Below are 23,426 nucleotides of genomic sequence, written 5' to 3'. Positions count from 1 at the left end.
CATGCCGCTTTCCCGTAAAATTCCCAGCCAAATGATCGTACTACAACATCGGCAAATCTCTTCCGCGTTGCGTTCAATAACATTAACATATTTAAATGAGCTATGGTAATTTGAACACGTTGGCGTCATCCAGCATTTTTATTGGTTAATTAGAGATTTGACCTATTAGGTCAACCATGCAAGACAAGGAACATGGCGGATACTCTACAGCATCGAGCGTTAATTTGCTTCCGGAATTATTTGCTTACGACGAAACGAAGTTGAATTTTATTTGCATTTCATAACAATTCAACAAATTTTTGTTTGAACGTTATTATAATCACTACTGAGTAATAATCAACAACAATTGTGAAACGCAGCATGACTGGATTGCGCAACCGTGATAATTTGTTGCTCGGCAGTTGTGATCGTTTTTACTTTGTTTAGAATATAATTTCGTTACCAATAAAATTAGGAAAAAAAGTGTATTTCACGTACCAGGTTCGTTAAAGTGATTTTTTTGGAGAAAAATTACCCTGGGTGACATTGTAAGTTTTAGGCGGTTAAATTAGCAGGTCACAGTGCTTTCTACTTGTCTCAGTATTGACTGTCTCGCCGTACTTCAGACGGGACTTTACACTTTCCATTGTGAAATGTAGATGCTAATAGGTGTTTTTGAAGACAATGGCACAGTATTTTAGGTGAATTTACAAGCTCTATGAACTTTGTATTGCGGGACAATGGCATCGCAAACGCACACAATGCCTTTAGACCTATCATAATACGACCGAGACGTGTGCTCACCGAATGCGTCCCAGGGATTCACCAGTTGAAAAATTCATGCGTCCCACAGAAAAACTATGCTTCCCGGACGCGGAATTCCGCGTTAACGCAATCCCTGGGGAGCATAATTTCGTACTTTATAACCAATTGCGACCACGCATATCCACACATCTGCATGATTATGACAGACAGATATCATGACTATTCATTATGAGTTTGTTTTGATCCATGATGGGACAAAGTGATTTAGAGTTAGCCAACGATACGTTGCTGCTAAGTTGTTTTTGCCATTTTCTCAGTTAAACAAAACAGCGATTCACGGCAACTGCAGGCCTTTGATCTCGACTTTTAGTGGACGCATTATACTAATTTTTCGCACAGACACTCTTCGATATGTTCCCTCTCAAGCCGCGCTGGAATTTTTCTATTTTCCTATTTGTTTCGAAATTACATTCTAATTTCTGAATACCGGAAAGAAGCAGATCGCATTGTTTTTTCAAGATAGCTAAATTATTATTTCTTCTCCAACTATCATGTAGATATATATCTCAATTAACACGGAATGGTGGTGAGCGTCGTCTGAAAAACTGTTTGGTTGCCAATGTTCCACTAAATTTGTTTATTCATTGGTTTAATTATTTTTTTACCGAAAATGGCTTTCTGTGTTTACACAGAGATCACGTGACTATACACATCCATACACACACTATCTTGTCGATTTCATATCCAGTGTGAAATAAGCTTTCCATCAATATATAGCTTTGTGTTGTTCAGTAAATATTTTATATGAAAATATCAGTTTAGAAAATCAATACCAAAAACGTGTACAGCATCCTTAAGTCTGATCTGTTTTCAAGTTCTGGTGCAGATCTGTGCTATGTGTAGTACCACAGAGCCTCATCCTCAGTTTTTCTCAAGAACAATATCATATGTGTTTGCATTGCTCGTCTTGTCAGAAATGGCATACTGAAATGAATAGTTAGGAATGTAATTATAGTAAATATTGATTTTCGAATTGAAAATTGAATACAATTGCATTGTTGGCACTTATCCCGAGCAAAGCGTTCGTGCACACTTTGTTTGCCAGTGCTAAGGATATGAACCGGGTCTTAAAAACTGGTCAGATTTAATCTGAACTTAACGTTTCTTTGCCCATGCTAAGCATTTAAGCAAGTTTTCTTAGCCTAGGCTAAGGAGCTGTGCTTTGCATGAACGCTACGTTTTATGCTACTAAGCCTGCCCTGTATTTCTGTTCAACTTGGCATCCTTACCAGAAAGCAAGCAGTTTATCACCCTTCCTTCTTGTAGTTTCTAGTTTTGAGGAATTTCTTGCAGTAGGTTGTATTTACCTTGAGGGGACTTTTTTCTGGTGGATGTTGACAATTTGCATATACCACAATGTGTTGTTTCGATAAATATTGACAGTCCCGGATTGCCCAATGGATTTTAAGCATACTGTGTCAGTTGGTCGGTATGAATGTAAACTGTAAAATACTTTATATTTCTGCTTGGAATTTATTTTCGCTGAAGAAATGATTCAGTGAAAATTAAATCCAGCAAATATATCTTTCTTAATATATTTTACATTCAGCTCGTAAAAAATGAGTGAACAAAATGGTTGCACATAACACCCAAAAAGTTATTGAAGCAAAAATTAATTTCCAGTCAAAATAAAGTATTTTACAGCAGTTTAAATTTTTAATAACCTGTTACACTGGAAATAATAGATCATTTAACATTGTCTGTAGTGCTGGGGTTAATCAGGAAGTTCTACATTGAGTATCGTTAGAATGTTTTTTTTTTTTTTTATATCCATAGAAAAGTATGCCCTCCCCCTCTATGTCAGATAAAAATATCTATTCATCCCAGTAGAGACCTCAGGTTATTTTTTTCCAGGATAAAGTGAAATGACCAATCATATTTGTCATTCTTCTAAGAAAAAAAAAATGTCAACAAATCTTCCGGAAGCTTTTCGGAAGTACTAAGACCCTTTGTATTTCAGGAGTCCACCACTGTGAGTATTAAATGGTTCCGGACTCTCTATTGTTAAGCAAATAATTTGATGTTATTAATGCGATTTAAAGGGACTTTTGTATTGTCTTGTACTTGTGTGTGATTCTGTGGACATCTGACACTTGGCAAAGTTAAAGTAGATTGGCAAAAGAGTATGAGAATTGAGTGCTTTTAACTTGAAATTGCATTTGTTCTTGAACTTTTTAAAGCGTAGCCTCAGGACGTGTATGTATGCATGAAATCAACAAAATGAAAAATGAAATCTACTTTATGGGTCTTTCGGGCCACTCAGACATCATTTTCTGATCTTGAAATTAGTCTGTAGTTCATTATAATTAAGATGCATGTGCTGTTGTGGCATTGTCTAAAACTCGTGTGGACTTTCTTTATGCTGAATGTTTTGTTATATTGTCCCCACGACGGATGCAGAATCGCTTGAGTACTCGTTCGTGTCTTTGTTGAATTGTTTTCCATCTGTTCGTTTATCATCAGTTTACAATCAAAGTAGTTAGTACAGCTGAAAAGTCCAATGCATGAATGTGACTTGATGTAATAATTAGCTCAACTTGCATGGATTGATTGTTTGAAATTTGTTTTCTTTGATGGAAATAATATTTACATACCAGTCAACAGGTGGTCTTTACCTAATTTACCGTATGGTTTTTCTCTGATGTGTAAGATGTGGTCAATTTTATGATTATTTGCAGGGGCAATTTGGCTGTTACTTCCATTGCTTGTGGAAGCTGGTGAATTTTTTGTGGTTTCACTGCATTTGAAATTTAATATTAATATAATGTCTCAATGTATTTATATGCTGGTGATGTGATGTTGGAGTCTCCTTGTCATTCTGGCAGTAGCCAAGGATGTAGATATCTTTAGTCATTTCAAGATATTCATTCCTATGCATTAATACAATCATAAAAGCACCATGACATGGAAAGACAACTAATCTGTTTTCTCACACTATCCTGAACATTCAGTGAAGGATTACATTTAGTTGTTTATTTTGTATGCTAATTAGGCTGCAATAATTACCTATTAACAAGTACATCAGTTATTAATTTGTCTTTCAGATGTTTATCATTGAATAACTTGACAGGGAACAGACCTTGGGATTCTTATAGGGGATAGATTCCTATAGTAAAATTTATCAATCTCATTAACAAATTTGATGTCTTTCTGCAGTCTAGATGTTTGTTTCCTAATTTCACTTTCACTTTTCTACCTTGTTTTGATTTTTTGTTTATTTACGGATGTATTTGTTTTCGTGCGCCTTGTGGATTTTAAAGGTGATGTGACGTTTTGTTTGCTTCACTGCTTTGTGTTCTTCTACTGTACAATTTAGATGAATGTACTGTAAAGCCTGGTTCAAAAAAAGTCCATGTTTAATATCATTACCATATTCTATGGGTCATGCGGTCAGTCTATTTCACACACCCACTCATTTTTTTTTGTTTTGAGGAGGGTGAAGGGATTAAGGTGATGGAAGAATGGCTTGCTGTTTCCAAGCACTCACATTGTTATAGGAGTCCAAATACTCAAAATGTTTCTGGTCCATTTATTTTTAGCTCCTCTGTGGATTTTGTCTAGCGGAGCTTATCATACGAGTAATTGTCCATCGGCGTCCACCGTCCGTGTCAAAGTTTTACTTTTTTAACTTCACTTTTGACTTCCAATTGCTTTGATATTATACATATAGGTACTACACGTGGACCTTTCTCAGATTTGTTCATTTCGTGGTGATATCTTCAATTAACTAATTTTGATGAATATTTTTGTCATTTTTGGTGAAAAGTGATATTTTTGAATTCTTGTTGAAAACAGCAAGTCTGATCGCTTTGATACTATACATATTTTTCATTTTCTAACCCTAACTTTTGTTCTTTAATTGAAATGTGCATTGCTAACAGCGGAGCTATCTCAGCCGACAGGCTGCTTGTTTAAAATAGATGCATGGAAGGACCATTTTTGTTTCTAAAATTGTTATTTGTGCTTTGTCTTTTTTTTGTGTGAAAACTTTTCTTTCATTTTTTCTGACAAACAAAAAAATTATCTGCATGTTTTTAATCTTGCTCATTATTACAAAAAACCTGAATATTTATTTTGGGCCAAATGCATTAGTGGTTCATTTCATCAATTCTGATGGTCCGAGTTTTTGTGATCTGATGAATCAAGACTCTTGTGAGGATGAATTTCCCAAGTCGCATGCCCTTCCAGGTGTATCTAAGTGAACCGAACACAACTAAAAACTAGTCTTGCAAAAGTCTTCATACTTTGTATCATGTAAGCCCATGCTTTTGCGATACAAATTAAAAATCAAAAACAGCTGTCCCCTTGGGAAACATTTTGAAATATAAAAAAATTGTGTAAATGATTATTTCATCTTAAAAATGTGTAAATGATTATTTCATCTTCGTTTTTGCATTGGTAACTATAGAGACAACATTTTATCATGCCTGAAATTGGTCAGCATCTTTTCCTTAGAATTAGAACCTGTTTTAGTCCCAGTTACCTGATGTTGTTGCATTTTATATTGAATTCTGAAAATTTTATTTAAAAAATCTTTTGATTAAAAATATCTTGATGTTGCTTCTCCTCCCGTCTGATCAACCCAGTATGTCTACGGAATATGTGCATACATATTTAACTGATACAGCTTTGGAAGTTCACTCTTGACGTTTCCAAAAGCGTAGAAATGAAGTCATTAGTTGAATATCAATTATTGGATGATCTACATATTTTACTCGCTAGAATAGTGACACAGGAAGTATAGGGAAAACCAAATGAATGAATCTTAAGTTATGCTTTGTTAGCCATGGGTTTAGCATTCTGACAATGGAAGCTGCACACGTACAGGAAGCCTAACCATTGTACCGAAGTGTATTGTTGTAGGGTATTTAAACTTCCATCACATCTGGCAATGTGGTAGTTTTTGTGAGATTCCTCTGCTTGAAGCATCTAAACCTCCCTGCTCTGAATTTTAGGATGTATCCTCCATGCAATTTATCTGAGGTAGGATGACAATCTTGTACCAGCGTACAGAAAGTCTGTTTTTATTATGTGAACTTCATCAGTGTTTTTGTTCATTGTTTAAACATGTCTGTGCTCTGAACCTTTCATCATTTGCGTGAACTTCATGGTTATTTTTGATGCAGAAATGTTTTTTATTCTTCAATGAACTTCTATAATTGTCATTTCCATCCACAAAGAAAACTTGTTTCACAAGCTGAATGTTCCCTAGTATTGGCAATGTGTTATCATTTTACTCCTTTTTTCAGCTGTTTCTGCAATACTAATAATGTTGTGGTTTTCCCTCACCACAGTATTACCAGAGATGAGGAGTCTATTTAAACATAGTAAACTGTTGAATGGATGCCTTTAATCATCCGCAAGGATAATAGTCTGGTTATTGAAAGAACAGAATGGAGGCACTCATGCATAACATTGCCATACATGGATTGTAGCTCATTACCATACTTCTCCTCTTCCCACCCTGACCTGTCGATCTGTATCCTTCCTTTCAAACTTAGTATTGTATTGCTGTATATTATATCAAGGGTGAACATGGCTTTGGGGGAATCTTGGAAATTTGAAAACAATCACACTAATGTCATGTACTGCTGAGAAGTTTTCATCAAATAAATAGCATATAAGAGGAAAGGGGAGGGGGTCTTCATGAGATTTTGTGGTTTCCTTGTAGCATTAAATCCAATTCTGGTGAAATAATTGTCAAAATATGCAAGACTGAAGTTCTTAATTCATGATTTTTCCCGTCAACCTTCAAATGGTCAGTCAAAGGACCAAACTGTGCTAGGTTGTCCTTCCTTGAAGCAGTATTTTTGACTCCTGTGTGCGAAGCACAAAAGGGAGTCTTTGCAGTTACCCTGTCTGTATGTCTGTATGTCTGTATGTCACTTTTTTTGTTCCACCGTTATCTCAAGAACCACTAATCAAATTTTCGTGAAACTTGGTACATAGATGCTCTGGGATGATGCACAGAGTTGATTATGTTTTGGTAAAAATCTATGAATATTAATTACCTAATTTGCATGATAATTAGCTGATTTTTAGCTGTTCCAAGACTGTTCCACTGATATCTGAAGAACCACTCATTGGATTTTGATGAAACTTGGCACATGGATGCTCTGAACTAGTGCGCAGATTTGATTAGTTTTGGGTAAAAATCTATGAATATTAATTATCTAATTTGAATGATAATTAACTGATTTCAAGCTGTTCCATGACTGTTTCACTGATTTTTGAAGAACCACTCATTGGATTTCAATGAAACTTTGCACATGGATGCTCTGAACTAATGCGCAGATTTGATTATTTTTGGGTAAAAATCTGTTAATATTATTAATTACCTAATTTACATAATGATTAATCAATTTTCGGCTTTTCCACTGATATCTCAAGTACTAATCATAAAATGTCTATAAAACTTGGGACATAGATGTCATATGACACTGCACAGACCTGATAGTTTTTAGGGTAATATCAGTACATATTAATTACCTAATTTGCATAATTAATTTTCAGCTTTTGATATTTCAAGTAGTAATGATCATGTTTCAATGAAACTTGGTACATAGTTACTTGAGGACTGTGCAGAGACCTAATTAGTTTTTGGGTAAATATTTGTGCATATTAATTACCTTATTAGCATAATTAGTTAATTTTCAGCTTTTCACCTGATATCTCAAGTACTAATCATTACATTTCATTGAGACTTGTTACATAGATACTCTAGGACTGCAGAGACCTGATTAATTTTGGGATAAATAATTGTGCCTATTAATTACCTAATTTGCATAATTAATTAATTTTTTGCTGTTCTATGGCTGTTGCACTGATGTCTAAAAGCCACTCATTGGATTTCAATGAAACTTTTAAAGAGTACCCATCACATTTCAATGAACCTAGGACTATACACCATACAAGTTTTTGGTCAATATTTGTGCTTCTTAATCGCCTAATTGATATCTCAAGTATTGATCATCACATTTGAATAAAACTTGGTAGGACAATAGACAGCCTGATTAATTTGGGGTTAAAATCTGTTCATATTAATTCTCTAATTAGCATAATAATTAATATTATTTTGGTTCTAATCACATTTCAATGAAACTTGTTACATTGTGCAGACCTTATTAGTTTTACACTTAAATCTGTTCATGTTAGTTACCTAATTTGCATATTTAGTTTTCTGCGTTTTCATCAACATCTCAAGTTCAAGTAATTTTGAATCAATTTTGAATGTGTCTCCAATACTCTCAGCACACGGGAGTTCTTTCTATGCTTTCTTTGATGTAGCTTGTATGTTACTAATCCTAACCAACCTGCAATCCCTGCATTTAAAAGTTTGAGACTTAATTCATAGTTGATTTCTAAATCCAATATGTATTAATTTAATTTGTTTCCTATTTATATATATTTTTTATATTATATTTATTTTATTTTAGTTTATGTTCCTACTTTGTATCCAATAATTACAGCACATTGTTTATTTCTGAATAATGAGAGTCCTGAAGCGACCAGGCGAAGTTTTTGCCATTTGTTTGTAACTTGCATTAAAAAAGACTTTCTATTAATGTATGCATATTTGTAGACATAATTTACTTATTATTGTGCATTGTTCTCCTGTCCTTTTACTCATGGGTTTTTACAGCCTTTAGATTTATATTCATATCAAATGGTGCACATTTTGTTTCCTGTGTTTTGCCGTCTAATTGTTTTCCTATAATAGCCAAATATGAAAGCTTAATTGTTTCCGAGCTATTAACTTTAAAATGGAGAGACATGTATCAGCATGTTTGACAGCCTGTGGGTTTTTATTATATTTTCATATTAAAAATAAAAAAAGTCAAATTGTTGAGCAGTTCAGATTAATGAACAGACTGATGAAAAAAAGAAAAGAAAAGTAGTTGCATAGAATCTGTTGTATACTTGTAAACTATGTGTTTGGTTTCCAGTACAACAAGTGAACATTAAATTTGATTGTAGAACTAGAATAAATTTCATCCAAAAATTGAAATTTTTGTGTGAAGAACATTTCAGACATACAAAATTAGAGAGAAAAAAGTTAAGTTTGAATGTGGTGATTTTAGAAAACCATGATTTTTTAGTCTTTTTGTTAGCTTAGATGTCACACCATTCTCTGAGTTCATCTGAACAACACTAATTTATATGAATTCTGTTATTGTTTATTTTGAAGGTTTTGGTACAAGTCAGAATGTCGCAAGAAGAGGCTGAGTGTATGACCCCACCCTCTGGTAGTAGTCTTTTGCATGATAAGAGTTTCGATCGCAGTATTTCACAGGGGTCCGACAGACTTTCACAAAGTCAACCACTAAGTCAAGAAACTTTTAATCAACTATGGACCACATTAGGCGATATAACTGACAATGGGTGAGTACTTTGGGTAAAAAAAAAATTGCATGTTTTATCTGAAGAAAAGTTAAAGCTTCTGTCGTCATAACATGTCATGTTCAATATGATTATCATATAACATAACATGCGTTAAATTAGTAATGTGCTGCATGTAATGACTGGTGCTTTAACTGGAAAAGCGCTATCATGGTTCTGAAAACGCATGCTTCGAAGCCTAATCAAAGGATGGAAACATGTATTTTGTGTCTCTTTACCGACAATTTTTTTTATTTTCACTTTCTTTGTTTTGTGAACAAGCTAAAAAACATTTTAACTGGTTAAAAACTCTTGCATCCTTTTCGTGCTGACATCAGAAGAACTGAATCAATCTTGGAAAATTCTGGAGCCTTAAAACAAATAGATGTGCATTATATGCTAATTAGGATAGTGTTAATCAAACAAATGTCAGGAGAATATACTAAGTAATCATTGCTTTTTTGTTTTGAAAGACTTGAGTACTAGTATACTGTCATAATTCATGGAATCTCAACTAGATATTATGTCTTGTTGATTGATGGCAAATGTGAGATGTTAGTTTTTAGGGTTTGGGTTTTACTCTACAGTCGGTGTATTTTTTTTCTTCATCTCAATGAAAGATTTCTACAACTAACAACAAACTTCTGAATGTTTTCACACGTCTTTCTCTATCATTTAACAATATCAGCCATGCCCCCTTAAGTAAGTTTCTTACAGCGCCCTCTGGTGACAAGCTTGAGAGAATGTGTCTTGGACTTGCTTGCGTATGTCCTAACTTTCGATCTTTTTTTTTTTAAAGATTTTTGTTGAAACCTGCATCTAAGTCAAATTATGTTCTAATTTATTAACATAAATTTGAAAAGGGAAGCAATATATTTAAAAGTGAAAGTGTAAAAGTAGTTAAGCTTCATATAATCTATCCTCGTAGGATTATCCATAATTGATAAATTCCATTAGTCTTGTTTTCTTATACTCCAATAACTGTGACAATAATAGGAAAAATATGAATATATTGAAAAGAAAAAAAATGCTAATATCATCAACGGAATTGTTGATATAGCAAAATTCCATAATTTATAGTGGTTTCTAAAGTCCAGTTATTTGTTTTCTTGTGTTTAAGTTATTATGCCAGAGATTACCCTCCAAGGCATGGGTAAGTACTTCTACTAACTCCCCCTAAAACCTCACTTTATAATTAATTGCGCTTGCGTAAGGTTACAGGTGTACTTTCCTTTCTCTTGGGTTAAAATATACATCAGAGGTTTCCATTTTGCAGGATGAGTTAACAAGTCTTCTTATTTGAAGATATGCCTCACAAAGATTGGGTCATACTCTATAAGTCAACTGGAAACCTCTGACTTTCTCTGTTTTAATCTTTTTTCCACCCAACTGGCATGCAAAAAAGTTGATTTCACATCTTGTGTTTCTTTTCTGAGTTTTTTTTGTAAATTTTGTTTTTCAGAAATCTGACACAGATTGTGACGCAGCCTCTAGATTTCAGTTTTTCCGAAACTGGTGTCGCTGATTTGGACATACATGAAAACCGTATTGAGATGGAGGTGGAGCGATATCAGATTGGACCTGAGGGCACAGTAAGTATATCGGATAAAAACGGTTCCTGTACACTACTGCCTGAATTATGTAGAGTGGTCTCAGAGGTTATGTGGATTCAGCATGAGTTTTTGGACACCAATGGTTCAAAGTGGCTGTATGATGATTTCTGTGCACCAAGGAGAAGCACCTCACACAGTGGCATCTCAAAATGCTAACAGGTTGCTGGAGATGAGAGTTGAATGTGTTTGTTTGTAACCCAAAGTTGACAAAATTGATTTCAAAATTTTTGAGACTTGTAAAAGGGGATGATAAGCCAAAAATAACAGGTACACCATCAATTGGGATGGGCGGTTTTATTCTCTATCCAGTTCACATCAAAACCTCCTCTGTGTATTCATGATTGTTATAAAAATATTTGTGTTTGTTTTTATCCTTGAATTAAATGTTTTGTTTGTAAATCTTTGTTTGTTCCGTTTTATGTTTGTATATCTGCCTTAATCAGGCCTGTGATCTGGTGATAAAATTGTGTGTTTTTCAAATGACAGAAAATTCAATTTTTTTTGAACAATATCGTTTAATTTTCACTGCTGAGAATGTTAGCAATTTAAAGGGGAACCGCTCAATCCTATGGATTGCACCAAAGAATCATGGGACACTATTGTTTATGTTGTTTACAATGTTAATCTATCTTTTGTTATCCATTGTTATTTTAATCCTGAAAGTAAATTTGTTGTGAAATTAGGCTTAACTGGAAGGTGCCCCTTTAACGATTTTATGGCATTCGTGAATAAAAAATTTAATAAAAGTCACTGATGCTTTTTGTTGAGGGTCTCCAGAGTACTGTGGAATACTTTATTTTTTGCTGGAATTAATTTTCGCTGAAAAGGCTTTTTGGGTATTTTGTATGGAATTTATTTTCACTGATTTTTGATGAGTTTAATGTGAAATTTAGGAAAATAGCAAATAAATTCCAAGCAAAAATAAAGTATTCTACAGTATATTTTGCTGATCTCACTGACTCGCAAAATTTGCAAAAAATTGTCTAAAGCAACTTACAGTAGATAATAATGCAGAAATGGCAACTGGATGGCGTGTCAAGGCAGGTGATATATGTTTATGATAATAACTCTGGGTGTATATGCTTCTTAGAATTATTCTGATCAATGGAAGTGTTTTTCATAGTTGAATGACTTCACTTTACTCAGAGAGCTGTTTTTGCAAGTTCCTTCAGAATTTGTCCAGACTTGCAAAACTCTTAACTGTTACTAATTTGCATTGTGTAACGCACACATATCGGTAACCAAACTAAATACCTGGGGTCATCCCACGGAACAATTAAACAAACACATCTGTGTCGCACCAAGAATTTTCATGTTCATTACAAGTTTTCAAGTCGTTATATTAGTAAATTGTATTTCTGTGAATGAGCTCAGTCACCTGTTAGGCTTCAAGAAACGAGGTATGGAAATATGATTGGGTGCGTTTTTGTCAAAGTACAAGTGTTAGAATATGTGTATTTATGCCATGTGTTGAGAATGTGTTAATAATCAATTAATTTTATCATTTTTGTCATCTGCCGTTTTCTTGTTATGGTTACATTGACCTTCCTTAATCTTTTCGTACATATTTTGGTGACCCCTATCTTCCAACTTGACTTGCCTGTCTTCGTGATTGAACAGTCTATCACGTTTTAAAACCGTTACTGTTACCATTAGTGGTTCGAGAGGGGGTGGTCAGAGGGTGTGTTAAAATGTATTACAAAATCACCTGTTGGAGTGTGGGTCTCTTTTATCAATTTTATTGCCGGTGTCATTGTTAGCTCAGTTCTCTTATTACCACCATGGTTGCAGATCTACACAATGGTAAGGGACTGCAGACATAATAGGGTCACTTCAGTACCAGCTTTGCTACATTGTTCTTTGCCTGTTGACCCGGCTGCAATTCAATAAGAAAGTCTTCGGGGTTTTTTTGGAGAGTGTGCTTAAAATTTGTTTAGCATGAATTCAGTCTTAATATTATTTTTTTTACTTGAGCATTTTTTCTAAAAATAATTATTAAATTCTGATGTATTCACTTAACTTTAGAACAGATCTGGTAAAAATTAGTTGTGTGTAGCACCTGTTTGGTTGCATAATGTCAGGTTATATTTGTTGTATGGGGTTTTGTTTAAAATGTTTTCAGTTCAGTCGTAGACCATACCCATACTGTGGGGTCTATTCTGGAACTGTATGGCACATTTGCATTGAGATAAATTTCCCCTAGAAGTTATTCTGTTTGTCTTTCTCGGTGTGTATATGTGTGCATTGTTGTCAGTAGTTTGATTGAATATAATTGCCGGGGTGATAAAGCAGAGATTAAAATAGGGCAAACTGAGACAGGTATAGACTTGTCAACGGAAGCCTACTGCAACTCCCCTTTGGAGCATTCCATTCAGTGAATAGGTGACAAAATAATGGAAGGGACTAAAGATTTCTTTGGACCATTCTCTTCCATTGTCAGTTTCTTTATTCACACACTCGTGACTTTCAGGCGTGTTCCTTTGTTACTGTAATGTGCAAATACACCACTGTTTGAAGTGGCAACCTTTGACCTGCCCCTCTGTTTACCACCCTGCACTCCTACCAATGAAGTGGCATGTCCTGCTTTATGAGTGCGTATCGCCAGAGTTCGATAAAGTTTTCATGTTTTACCCCAAACTAACGTTTTGTCCCTTTCCCGCCAATTTTACTGGCAACTTGAATAAAACAACTTTTTGAATGCCAAAAACAAGAAACAACACGTCTCATTTGTGTATAATGAGTGACTAGTGTTTTTGCAGTTAGAATTATTTGCCAGGCATCCAGAGTTCACTTCAGTTACTAGTCATTAACCAACCATTTTGCTTTAATAATTTTTATGTATATTCATGCTGACTGCTTTATTTAAATCATAATCTAGTCTCTTTTTATGATAACTCTTCCTCCGTCCATTGCCATTTCTTTATTCCATTCACTTTATTATTTTTTTCTTCCTTCTGTTTATACTCCACCATCACATGGTTAGTCTTCAATTTAAATCTTTCGCTTTGATTTTTAACCACACATCAAGTGCACATTCTGAACAGGTCACATGCTAACTTTCTGACTAACTTGTATGCTTTTCTGGCACTGGAAGGTTAAGTTTCCATATTAAGCGTTGACTGCTGTTTTCACTCGGATATAACAACATACTGCTTCCTCATGCTGCAACCTATGGGTGGTAGGTTTGAGCCATGTAGTCGACGAGGTAGTTTCGTGGCTCGATTCACTGGAGACCGGGTAAAGTAACTTTATATCTATTATCTGTCCAACCCAAATGTTCGAGTCGCTAATTCTCAAAGTTTTTAATTATTTACTGTACGCGGCTGGAATTTCTTTTGTTGAAGTGACACGCATGTGTATATGTCCGGCCCTGTGAATATGAAATGAACCCCAGTTTTCGTAAAAGTCCCGATGACAGCTTTGGCATTCGGCCAACTTTGCCTAGTCCACCATGTCTCTTGCCTGACTCGGGACCTTTGCTGCCAGTAATCTTGATCGTTTAGCGCCATTTTGTGTTGTAAAGTTTGCCAGCTGTTTAACTTTGAGCTGTGGGACTATTACTTGAGTATGCTTACCGTGTGATGGAATGGACATGCTGCATATAACATCAGTTAGTATCAATCTTTCCTACTTGCTAATCAGCTAATTGTACTTGTTGATACTCCTGACTGGTTACCAACAACACAGCTCCCCTCGTGTTCATTTTCACGCTGTTTAAAACGCTTCCCTCATCAAATTTTAGTTTATAGCCATCTTCTGGAGTCTGTGTTGCATGCCATTCTGGTTCTCAAGCTGATATTTGGAATCGTATTGATCTGTCATTTGTTTGTCTTTCTAGGCTCATTCAAAAAATAAAATGTCTGCATATAAATTACAAATTGGCTGTGTATCTGATTATTGATTCGATAACGTTGAGATTCCAGTTTGTAGTGGAACTGCAACCTTGTTTACTCAGTTTCATACTGTTATGTTATTCTGTACTGTGAACATTTTTTCCGTTGGTCTCATGGCTCCCTTATTTCGCCTCTTGAAATGTACAAGTTTACTAAAAATATATAAAAATTTGTTTTGATTTGCTGAACTCGTGAATTGTTGCTTCAGAAGCTCAAAGATTTGAGTCTACTTCTGAAACTAATCGATCGACAGTGGTGATTTTCCATGTTTTGATCAACACTAATTTGTGTGGACAGACAAAGGCAGTAGCCATCTTTAAATCGGTATACCTCGCATATGACCTGTGTGTGAGAAGAATGTGTGTTTCAAACTTTTGGTTGAAGTTTATACGTGTGTGACGACACGATAGTATTTGGGTATGTGTATAATCTAAACATGAAAGCTGAATAAGAGTATTTGTGTAGTTGTCGGCAAAATGTTTTGATGTGAAAATTCGGATACTTTGTAAATGATTAAAGTAGTTTCCGCTATGGCATGTTCATTATGTACGCTTCTGTCCTTTCTGTATGTGCTGTATGCTGTACAACTTAGTCGTATCAAGATTTTGTATGAACCCGACTTTACCGTAGTCTTGACGTCTATCATAGCCCCATGAAGCCCATGTGATTACCGACAACAAATAATGATGATGGTCATTGGCTGCTTGTTCAGGAGATGTCATTTTATTTAAGTCAGCTTTTAAAATTCTTTGAAACTCGATCTGACCAGCTTTCTTTTCTACCTCTGTCAGGAGTTTCGAAATGTGCAATTTTACTATACGCTATTATAGATTTCTTGCCTGGTTTTTTGTTTGCGTTTTATGATTTATAAAGAATGTTGACATTTCATTGTAATGTCGGGTGTCCTTGCGTAGTAGCTCTAGATGTGTTGGCATTTCTCCAAATATAGATATACATGATTACAGGATAGACTGGGGGCCATTGCATCTATTGTCAACATTTCAATATATTGTTTCTCGTATGTTTGTTACTGTAATTTGTTTTTGGCCAATTTAGCATAACCACAGAGGAATTTCTCAGTACTTGAGTAATGTGCTGGTAAATGGATTAATTATGGCAATTATTAATTATTTTTTGAGTGGATAGTGTTGTATTGTATGAGGTGACATTGACTGATTGGTATCTCTGTGGTTCATCACAAAATGATGGTTTTGCCAAAGTTTAAAAGCTAGTAACCACTTGTAAGATTTGGCTTCTTTTCCTAAAAGCAAAATGATTTTTTTTTTTTGTAGGTGTAAAATTCAACAAATGCCACACCTTAAAGTGTGCCTGTGGAATTTTCTGGGAAGGCTAATTAGTTTACTGTAAAATGCTTATTGTTTTAATTAATGTTGAGTTATTGTTTTTCTGCAGATCACCAGCTTGGCTCCAGTCTCGTCCTCTTCTTCCAATCCGTATTCCTCACCCGACAGTGCTATGCCGAGTAGCGTACCTAGTGATTACAGTACGGATCATGGCGTGACACCTCCACCATACACACCACCACCACAGATGATGGCATCTACTCCAACAGTCCCCTCCAAGTAAGTAACTTTTCCTTTATAACTTCATACTACTAGATTAGTAAATGCGTTTAACGTATTTACTCCAAAGGAGTACACCCAAAATTGCATTTATTGTTACATTATGATGTGCTTTTCCCATAGATGTACAGCTGTCATTTGCATACATAACCGCTTGCATTGCAAATAAAGCAAATCTGACGACAGTAATCTGTTTAATGGTATGCTTAAGGTTTAGTTCGCCAGTTCCTGTGAGAGTTCACCAATGAGAGCGATTACAAGTTATTTTAGCAGCATTACTGTTTAATGTGATTTAGTCAATATCTGTACCTAACTCTGATATTTTCTTTTTCATAGCACTGATTACATGGGAGACTATGGTTTTGAAATATCTATGGCCAGCTCTCAAACACTTTCAAAGACAGCAACATGGACAGTAAGTATGCCAAACATAAAACATTGCTTCTGTTTGGAGACACTTGTGTGTAGAGGTCCTTGTATATACCTTAAATTGGTTGTTCCAGTGTGTGGGAAATGCCAGAGCTTTTTTTTTACTTGTTAACGAACTGATGCTGACAACACAAAGGATGTTGCATTGAGATTAGCCATGTTGTCTTCGGGAACATTTTCACAGTGTTTTACGTACAGTGCAGCAAATTGGTAGCTGAAGCCACTAACTGCAAGAATGCTTTGCTATATACTTATAAGCCCCCTAACCGAACAAGAATCTCACAATTTCTCACCATTTGGTCTCGCTTATTTCAACTTTTGGGTTAAATTATGCAATCCAGTATGAAAAATAATACTGGATTGTCATCTTTATGACGACAAAGTTTTTGATCACTTCAACATATATTGTGATTCAGGTTTAATTCTTTGTGTTTATATTCACAGTACTCTGACTTGGTAAAGAAGTTATATGTGAGAATGGGGGTAACATGCCCAATCAAGTTCAAAACACACACCAGACCCCCACCAGGTAGTATCATCCGAGCCATGCCAGTCTTTAAACGTCCAGAGCATGTAAAGGAGGTGGTTAAACGATGTCCTAATCATGCCTCAACAAAGGAAAACAACGAGGGTCACCCAGCTCCAGCTCATTTACTTCGATGCGAGAATGTGCAAGCACAATATGCAGAGGACCACACGACTGGTAGACAGAGTGTGGTTGTACCATACGAAAACCCACAAGGTTAGTAATGATATATAAATGTATGATGCATGAAATAAAAACTTGTAAAAACTTGTGATTTGAATGCATATCCTTTGAAACGCAATCCACTAGACCTGACACACTGGCATACTGCCATATAGGGTGATGTTGATTAAACCTTTTCACTACTTATTCCCGCTTTTCATCACAAGATAGTCCCGTTTAAAGTCTGCACTTTCCTTCAGAAGATTGAGACAAAAATAGCAAAATTCAAAAGTAAAAAGTAAAAACGGCATTTTGACTCCAAAACTAGGGTTCATTTCATAATGAAGAATATTAGAAAAAAAGTGCAGAGAAGTCTGGTGGTGAAGAGGTTAACCAGCCTTCTGGTACCTGGCATCACTCAACTTGGATATGTATTCAATTAGCTAATATGAAATCAATCAATTTAGTTTAGTCAAGTGTATTTTCACACTTCACACACTTTTTTTAAAAATTGAATGCAAGTCTAATTTGGGTTCTCTGCTACCTATTTTAATATCGTTTTCTTTGTTACAGTTGGAACTGAATACATTACCTGCCTTTATGCGTTCATGTGTTTCTCCTCTTGCGTGGGGGGACTGAATCGCCGCCCGATACAAGTGATCTTTCAAATGGAGAAAGATGGTTTAGTGTTGGGACGTAGAGTACTTGATGTCAGAATATGTGCCTGCCCTGGTAGAGATAGAAAGTCAGATGAAAAACGATGTCACCCTCCACCAAAACAAATGAAAAGAGGTAAGTTCTTATTGACCAATCAGGTGATGGTTTACAAGTGGGAGTTTGGGATCCTTGTGTCAATCACTGCAAGTAATGTTTAGTCGTGTATGGAAAGTTTAGCTTGCATTCAGAAGCATGTGAGTGGTATTGATATAATTGTGGATATGCTAAAATATTAGAATCGAGTTGATACCCTAGGAATTTCTGTAGAATGTGTCTTACTTTGCATATTTATGGTATGAGCATCATTATCAGCTAAAATTAACTCTTAATTAAGGAAAAAATTATATTTTCATAAATCGTGAACTTTGCCCATAGCGAGCATTGAGTATTATTTGTTTGCACCAAGGAAAAACTTGTTTGGTGAACTTCAAGCTGTATTATTTATTTGCTAATTACATCCATTTAATGTTTTTCTTTTTGTCTACCACAGGGTTCAGTAAAACAGCTGGGTTTCAGATGATGTCAGTCGGCACCAAAAAACGAAAGGGAGACGACGATGTTTACACATTAACAGTACGAGGTCGGGAAAACTATGAAATCCTTTTGAAGATCAAAGAGTCACTTGAATTGATGAGTTACATCCCCCAGAACACAGTAAATCAGTACAGGGCACAGCAACACAGACAGTAAGTACCGTACATCACTTAAGTGTATATCAACGTTGTGCTGTGATTTCCCCTGAAAACCATCTCTCAATAAACATGCCAATTACAGTTGTGTTATGATTCAGATTTCTTTCTTTGAAAAAAAAAAGAACCCTGGTGTGTTTCTTGCACGTTTAAAAGTCAACTTGAATCAGCATGCATTTTTGTTGAGGTTTTGGTGCTCAGGACTGTCTAAGGATAATGGGAAACTTTGTGTTTTGGCTTCTAAAATTTCATGTTACACATCTGATCATTAATCTTCTAACACCAATTCCCTATGGAACAGATTTGACCTCATGAACAGTGGTTGTGCAAAAGCCAATCCAATTTTTAGTCACCACAAGTCCAGTTTGCTAGTTTCTTAAAACTATAGTGTATACCGTTTTTGTTGAATTAGAAGCTTATGAATGCCCTACCAAAAATGTTATGTATCAGATGACCATATCATTCAAGTCTGTTAGCTGGAAAATGTCCTAATAGCTCAACAGACCTCTATGAATTGAAACTACATTGGACACTGCGTTATTCTGTGTTACACTTGAAGTGGTCCTCTAAGTCTATTCCTCACTCGTGGTGGCTGCCAACTTCGCTGCTTTCGAAACCAATAATAATCTTGACATTAAATAGTCCATGTTGCAATAATTTTACATGTCAGTGTAGGAAAGAGCGTTTGTTAGATTACAACCCTTTCCCTTCCCCTTACATTGTGTACAAACTTGTTCTGTGTGTGAGATGTTGATCATGACTAAAAGGATTTGAGGAAATGTTTTTGGAACTGTTGACTCTTGCTTTGGAGCGGCTGATTAATTATGAGGTGAGTTTTCGTACAAAATTTGTGCTGTTGTAAATTACATTGACGTTATTGCACTTTTTTCTTATAGCCGTGAATTGCAAAATACAAACAATGCAACAGAAACCGGAAAAGAACAACACCAAGCGCCACCTCAGTTCTTAAATAATTATTCAGCTGTTATGTAAATTAGCCTGCCATATATAGGATACTCCAGTCACATGACCGTAATTTTTTTCCGTATATGGATCCCAATCACATGGATATTGTTGCTGTGGTCAAATCACATGACCTGTCTTAGACTGACAGAATCCGAGCCGCAAATTTGCATGGCTTTCAAAGAATGCTTAAGAGTGAATTTCCCTTGTTGCATTTCTTGATTGGTGACCGATCTACCTGGATTGTTTCAGGTTGGTTGCAGTCCCTGATAACATTGGAAAGAAGCCAAAGAAGGAAAATAAAAAGTGAAAACTGGATTGCCAGACTTTGATCACTTCACTGGCTTCACTATGGAAAAGTTACTGCCCTATTCAGACATTTGAACTTGAGCTTGAGCTTGAGCCTTTGAACCAGCTGTGATATGAAGTATAAAGTAAAGGACTGCCGTAAATGTATTTATGACACTTCTCTAAGAATGACACTTCCATACGTTATCCCTGTACCTACAGTTCTGCTTTCTTTCACCTTAATGATGTAATTGCTGAAAAAGAACAGGAACAACTGTGATCAAGTGCTTGTGATCGCGATCGCGAAAGTGCCAAATATTTCTTCAGAAATTGTGGTTTTTGTTTTTTCAACCTACGCGGAGATTTAGTTTCATTATTCATTGCCACCAATTTTTGTCTTTTCGTTGGGAGTTTTATGACTTATAGTAAGAACTCTGCCCTATTATTCTCGTCTTGAAAGAAAACCATATAACCCAGAAAATCTCCAAAACTTTAATTTTAAGTTGATTTGATCAGATTTGTAGTTTTCTAATTATACACATACAATGTACATATTCAGTTCAAATTGAATCAGAACATCTATCCAATGAAATGATTCTAATGACACTAGGAAGTTTGACATTTTAGAGACTGCCAATTTAAGCGAAAATACCACTTCTAATTTACACATAGCTGCCATCAAGCTGACATCACAGCCAACATAGTATTTTTATTTCAAAATTGAAGCATTGAACAGATTTAGATTATTTTTAGTTTTTGAGGAACCTTATGGTATTTAAAACTTTCAAGACAATGACAGTGCTTAAGAACATAGCATTCTCAGATGAGAGCCATTTACATAAACTGTATAATGGCACCTCCCTACGCTGCATTTGCTGTTTTCACTGCTTACAAAGTTTCCTGATTTTTCACTTACTCTTGAAAGCCATGAAATTTTGTTTCATGAAATTAAAGCTTTTAATGTCAACACATAAACACGTGGTATTTGGAAATTGGAGGATAGTTTTCTCTATTAGAAGCATATTTGCCTTCTTCCAAAGAAAGCTTTTATCAAAAATTGTCAGTGTTTTTCACATTTTTTGGCTTGTACGTGTCTCTTTTGGAGATGCAGGTACTTTCAATAGAACAAATACTGTATCCATGCTGTGCAGTGTTCCCCAAAAACAAATTTTGTTCTGAGAAATGTTATTGCGTCTTGAAGTGCACCTTACAAATGCAAGAGATGAACAGGAATGTGTACCATTTTTATTAAAATTGTGCTGTAAACTTAAATTTCATGAAAAAAGTCTTAAAGGAAACCTGATGCTTTGTTTTAGATAACAAAGTTTCCATTTCAAATTATGCAATTATGGCCAAGTTAAATTATCACCTACTTTGAGTTTTAATTTTTTCAAACTGTCACAAAATCTCTAGTTCTATTTCACATTCCCACACTTTGAGTATGATCTATTATTCAAATGATGCAAATACAAAATTCAGTTAACTCGTCAGATATTATGCTTTTTTTCCCCTCTGTAAATATTGTAAAACTTATATATTACTCTATTATTGGTTAAGATTATTAATTTCAAATTAATTTAATTTAGATTCTTTTATACAAATATGAATTTCGTTTTTAAAGAAAAATATATTTTTAATTGAGAAAGTTCTCAATGTGTTTTTGTTATTGCATAAATTAAAGCGAGTGATTCAAAGTGTTTGTCTTGTCTTTGACGCTGTTTAAACTGCCCAGCTGAAAATAATTCAATGAGAACTTCACCAGTGATGGTGGTGTTATGATCATTATTATGACCAACATAAAACAGGATAGCATCAACAAAACAGCTGACATAAATCACCTATCCCTCCTCTCAAATTAATCATTTTTATGAACATTTCTTCGCCATTCTCACTGCCAGTTCCCTCTTTTCATCACAAATTCATAAAATAGTCCCGTTCATAGTTTGCACTATTCTTCAGAAGATTGGGACAAAAGTTGCAAAATTTTTCGAGTGAAAATTGACTCAAATTAATTCATTTCTAGAAATATTGGAGAATATAATGAAAGAATTACAGAAAAATTTGCGAAGTCTGGCAATGAAAAGGTTAAAAATGTAACAGTTGATTCAAAGCAGGTGCTATCTTAACACCAAAATTATTCGGTTACTTAATGGGTGTAATTTACCCCTGTTAGTAACAATTGTGATTCAACTCTGCTTAAAAGTATCATTTGTTGAGCACTGCTCAATTGAGAATTGGTACACTTATAAAAATCCAGCATTTATACCGGTACACATGCTATCAAATTATCTATTCTCTGAATAAATTTCAATTCGATAGGTTGAATGCAACTAAAATTTCACTAATACTGTATGTGTTCTATTAAGCATACATAAACCAAAAATTTGAATTTATTCTAAGCTGCATCATTCAAATAACCTTATTTGGACCATAGATATATAATTATGTTTATGTAAGAGCATATACTAATAATAGTGAAAATATGTTAATTTGCCAACAGCTCTTGTAAAAAAAGAATCTTCCTCTGAGCCAAGTGTTAAAATTAAACAAAATTAATTTAAGAAAAAAAAAATAGATATTAATACAATTCATTCAGAAGTCAACAACTGAAAGGTTTTTCCTGATGTCTTTCTACAAATGTTAGCATTATGCAAGTTCTCATTATTAAAGCGGGGGAGTCGTCACCTGTGTATGCGTCAGATGGCCATAGCATGTCAATGTTTACAAACAAGCATCTACCCATGAGCCTTTGTGTTTTTAGTGTGTGCTATCATAATCACTTTGGACTTGATGCCTGCACATTTGCAGGTGACGATCCTCCCGCTTTAAATAATTTTATTATTGGTCTGATGATATGGCAGTTGTATTTTCCCCACAAAATTGGTCAAAATTACCCCAGTATTTTTTTTTTGTCAAACAAAAATGCATTGAGTACACGATAATTATTAAGAAAAATGAATCTATTGTAATTTGAATTCATCTTTAATGTTGAAATAAAACATTTCATAATTTCATCCTCAGTGTTTTATTTTGTGAGTGTATGTGGTGTCTGTAATCCCCTTTCACCACCAGACCCACTCTTTCCCCTGCACAACGTCTATAATGGTTCAGTCAGTGTACAAGACATGCAGGGAATACCGTTATAAATATAATGTGGGGTGGTGTATAGTGTTTTATAATGATACTGTATGTACGAGTTAACAGAATACATGACCTGGAGAACAATATCCCAATCCCAATCTTGTCTTTGTATTAGTGTAGTGTAGTGTAGTGTAGGGTAGATTATTTCCATAGATTTAACTAATTCATCTTGTGTGTGCATGTTTATCATTCATAAATTCATCTTTCCTCCATTTCCTGGCAGGCATGCTGACCTTCCA

At 35.0% G+C, this 23,426-nt stretch overlaps 1 protein-coding gene across 4 annotated transcripts in view; it reads left to right on the top strand.

Moving 5' to 3' along the window:
• Positions 1-23,426, top strand: part of LOC100313697 (p63-like transcription factor) — a 61,670-nt gene that overhangs the window by 33,616 nt on the left and 4,628 nt on the right. For 2 of the 4 annotated variants that reach the window (XM_085508258.1, XM_085508259.1), the window contains exons 2-8: positions 8,993-9,186; positions 10,646-10,775; positions 16,103-16,272; positions 16,609-16,687; positions 17,146-17,443; positions 17,963-18,181; positions 18,597-18,792. In XM_085508258.1, the coding sequence (XP_085364384.1) occupies positions 9,011-9,186; positions 10,646-10,775; positions 16,103-16,272; positions 16,609-16,687; positions 17,146-17,443; positions 17,963-18,181; positions 18,597-18,792 (1,268 nt within the window). In that variant the 5' untranslated portion in view covers positions 8,993-9,010. Of the gene's footprint in view, positions 1-8,992; positions 9,187-10,645; positions 10,776-13,581; positions 14,034-14,235; positions 14,407-16,102; positions 16,273-16,608; positions 16,688-17,145; positions 17,444-17,962; positions 18,182-18,596; positions 18,793-20,010; positions 22,608-23,426 lie in introns of those variants that run through there. The other 2 variants (NM_001168152.1, XM_085508260.1) reach the window with 2 other exon arrangements.

Source organism: Saccoglossus kowalevskii, chromosome 15, assembly GCF_978046115.1.
Source record: "Saccoglossus kowalevskii chromosome 15, keSacKowa6.1, whole genome shotgun sequence".
NCBI classification, from domain to species: domain Eukaryota; kingdom Metazoa; phylum Hemichordata; class Enteropneusta; family Harrimaniidae; genus Saccoglossus; species Saccoglossus kowalevskii.
The sequence above is the reverse complement of the archived record's forward strand: the minus strand, read 5'-3'. Positions and strand labels throughout refer to the sequence as shown.